General features: G+C 45.0%; 1 protein-coding gene across 1 annotated transcript; it reads right to left on the reverse strand.

Moving 5' to 3' along the window:
- Nucleotides 1-609: 609 nt before the first annotated feature.
- Nucleotides 610-1,525, reverse strand: LOC125502768 (doublesex- and mab-3-related transcription factor 1-like; the record flags this gene model as incomplete). The annotated part of the gene is given in 1 exon segment (XM_048661990.1): nt 610-1,525. A coding segment is annotated over 1 exon segment (508 nt), but the record flags the coding sequence as incomplete, so codon positions are not given.
- Nucleotides 1,526-2,493: the final 968 nt, after the last annotated feature.

Raw genomic sequence — 2,493 nt, forward strand, 5'->3', positions numbered from 1 at the left:
AGGTCAATATTTCTAAACAACACTGTCTAAGAAACCGAAAAACCGCGTTTTTCCTAACGTTTTACTGTAAAATGCTGGCAGACTGAATCCATTATGCAAAAAAATTAAAAGATCGATTTAACAAGAACACTCGTCGACTTTCTTTGAACTCAATTGTTCTGGTGGGTAAACCTAGATTACTTTTTTAAGTTATTTGAGCAAAGTAGTAAAACGTTACTCAGAAAAAATGATTTTTTAGATGTGAAAATTCCAGTCTCGAGCCGCGTAAAGCTTTAATAAATGACATAACTAATGAACCGATGAGTTATAACTCGTTAACTCAGAGAGCGGGAACAACTCAATAGCGCAACCCAACACAGTGTGACACACGCCTAGAATTGAGTAATAGTGCGCACATGGAAAATGAGTCAATTAACGATGATTAGGTGAAAGAGACACATTTTCACGCCGACTAAAGTGCATCTCGACGTTAAAAGACACATAATGGCAAGTCTTCATTAGAACCTGCTGCAAACACCGCAGGCCGTGCCAACGTAAACAAACGCCGGCTTGCTGGTTCAACAACATTCGAAGACTTACGCAATGGCAATAAAAGAGATAAAAACTTGCCTTTGTAGTCGTAGGAAAGCACTTCGTTGGCCACTCCAACAGGCATGGACGTGCTGGTAGCAGGAACCGCAAGAACTGGAGACATTTCCGACTTTCTGCTGATGGCAACCGGCGGATTCGAGTACTGGGACGAAGCCGAAGAATCACAGTCCAAATTGGCTCGGTCAATGTTATGAATGGGGCTTTCGGTCTTTTGCGGCGTCGACAGCATGTTGATGTCAATAGTGCCGTTCTTCAGCAGGGCCTCATCCTGAGCCTGAGCCCTCCGCAGGGCCGTCTGCATTGCCATCACGCGTTGCCGTTCGGAGGTCAATTGGCACTTTTGGCATTTGCAGTTGCGGTACATGCAGTACCGCTTGTGGCCCTTGAGGGTGATTTTTTTGCGGTGGTTGCGGCATCGCGCGCAATTTGGCGGCGTTCGCGGTGCGGAAGACGTGCTCGATGCGGAACTGGACGCCTTGGAGCTGATGTCCATTTTCGTAACGTAGTCTGGACAGTCTGGCGCCATTCCACCCGGAACTGTGAACAATCAGCACTAGAACTAGGAACCAGAAGGCATGTAAGTGACGCACTGGGCGAACAGCAGGACGGACGCTGTTGCGCTAAAAGGACAAGACGAAGAGTTTCGCGCGGAACCACGACGGATCGGACCGGACCGCAACCGATTGGTTAATGGAAATGGAGAACTTGGCAGGTTCTCGCGAAAATCAACTAAACTGGCAGTCCGTCAGCGAAGGCAGGACGTAGTAAGAGAATTGCATTGAAAATGCAGCGGCCAGACGGGGTAGACACGGCGGGACGAATTTACGACTTTGAGCGTGGTGGGGACCTGCATGTGCGGACTGCAGTTGAAGCCGCGTTTTATGTGGTAATAACATTGCGAACTGAGTTTTGATGGCAGGTATCGCAGGACCGCACTAGCTCATATGCTCCCGGCGAATTTATTCTCCTCTGTCCTCTACGCCTGCTGGGTATCTCAGTGGTTTTTTTAGGAGCTGACGCAGTGCTGTCCGAATGACTTGGTGCGCCAACCCAACGCACCGGCACAGTAGCTCAGTTCGGTTGACTGGAAAATGTTGATGACTTTTTTTAGGTTTATTTTAATGGCCATTTACTAACAATATTTGTATTGGAGTAAAGGATGACCTTTACAATACGATCTGGTTCTAGGATTGCTGCTTTGCCGATTAAGACTATGCTCACGTTAGAGAAAATCTCGTAACAAACATTTTTCTTGGTAATGCTTTACGCTACGAACTGGTACAAGGATTTCCGCTTTTTCGATTAAGACTATGCTCACCTTATAGAAAATCTCGTAACAAACAATATTGTCCATATAAATTTTTTGATTAAATGCCGTTTTCCACCACTTTTCGCCCTCTGAAATTCACCAATTTCCAAAACAAAACAACCATGATAGTTCAGCTCTTTGCGCCGGCGTGCCAGTCAACATTTTTCGCGTAGTTGCCAGTACTGTCATTACCACTTCCTTAACCACCTACACGATCAGTTTCGCTGAAGCATTCAAACAGAATCAATTTGAAGATTGAAGAATTTGAGAATTTTAAAGTTTTAAAGTTGAATTTTGTTTGAATTTTGTTGTCTTGCGACTAATAGTGTGTGTACCGTTGTGCAGTGTAGTGACTAGTATTACCGAAACTGAATTTCATAAAATCCTGCTAGATTGCAATTTTCTGTTGGACTTCTTTTACAGGCACGGCGCGTTTTGAGTTGCCACTTTCGATGTTCCTGCGGGACTGTGTTGGTTCCCAAGAAAACTTCCCGGTGGTTGAAGTTTCGTTGCCAAAAGCGCAACCCCACAGATGGCCCATTTTGCAACACCAATTTTGCAATTTTCAAAGGAACTTTTTTCTACAAATCAAA

Source organism: Dendroctonus ponderosae, unplaced genomic scaffold (assembly GCF_020466585.1).
Source record: "Dendroctonus ponderosae isolate FM_Combo_2020 unplaced genomic scaffold, Dpon_F_20191213v2 Dpon_F_20191213_10, whole genome shotgun sequence".
Lineage (NCBI taxonomy): Eukaryota > Metazoa > Arthropoda > Insecta > Coleoptera > Curculionidae > Dendroctonus > Dendroctonus ponderosae.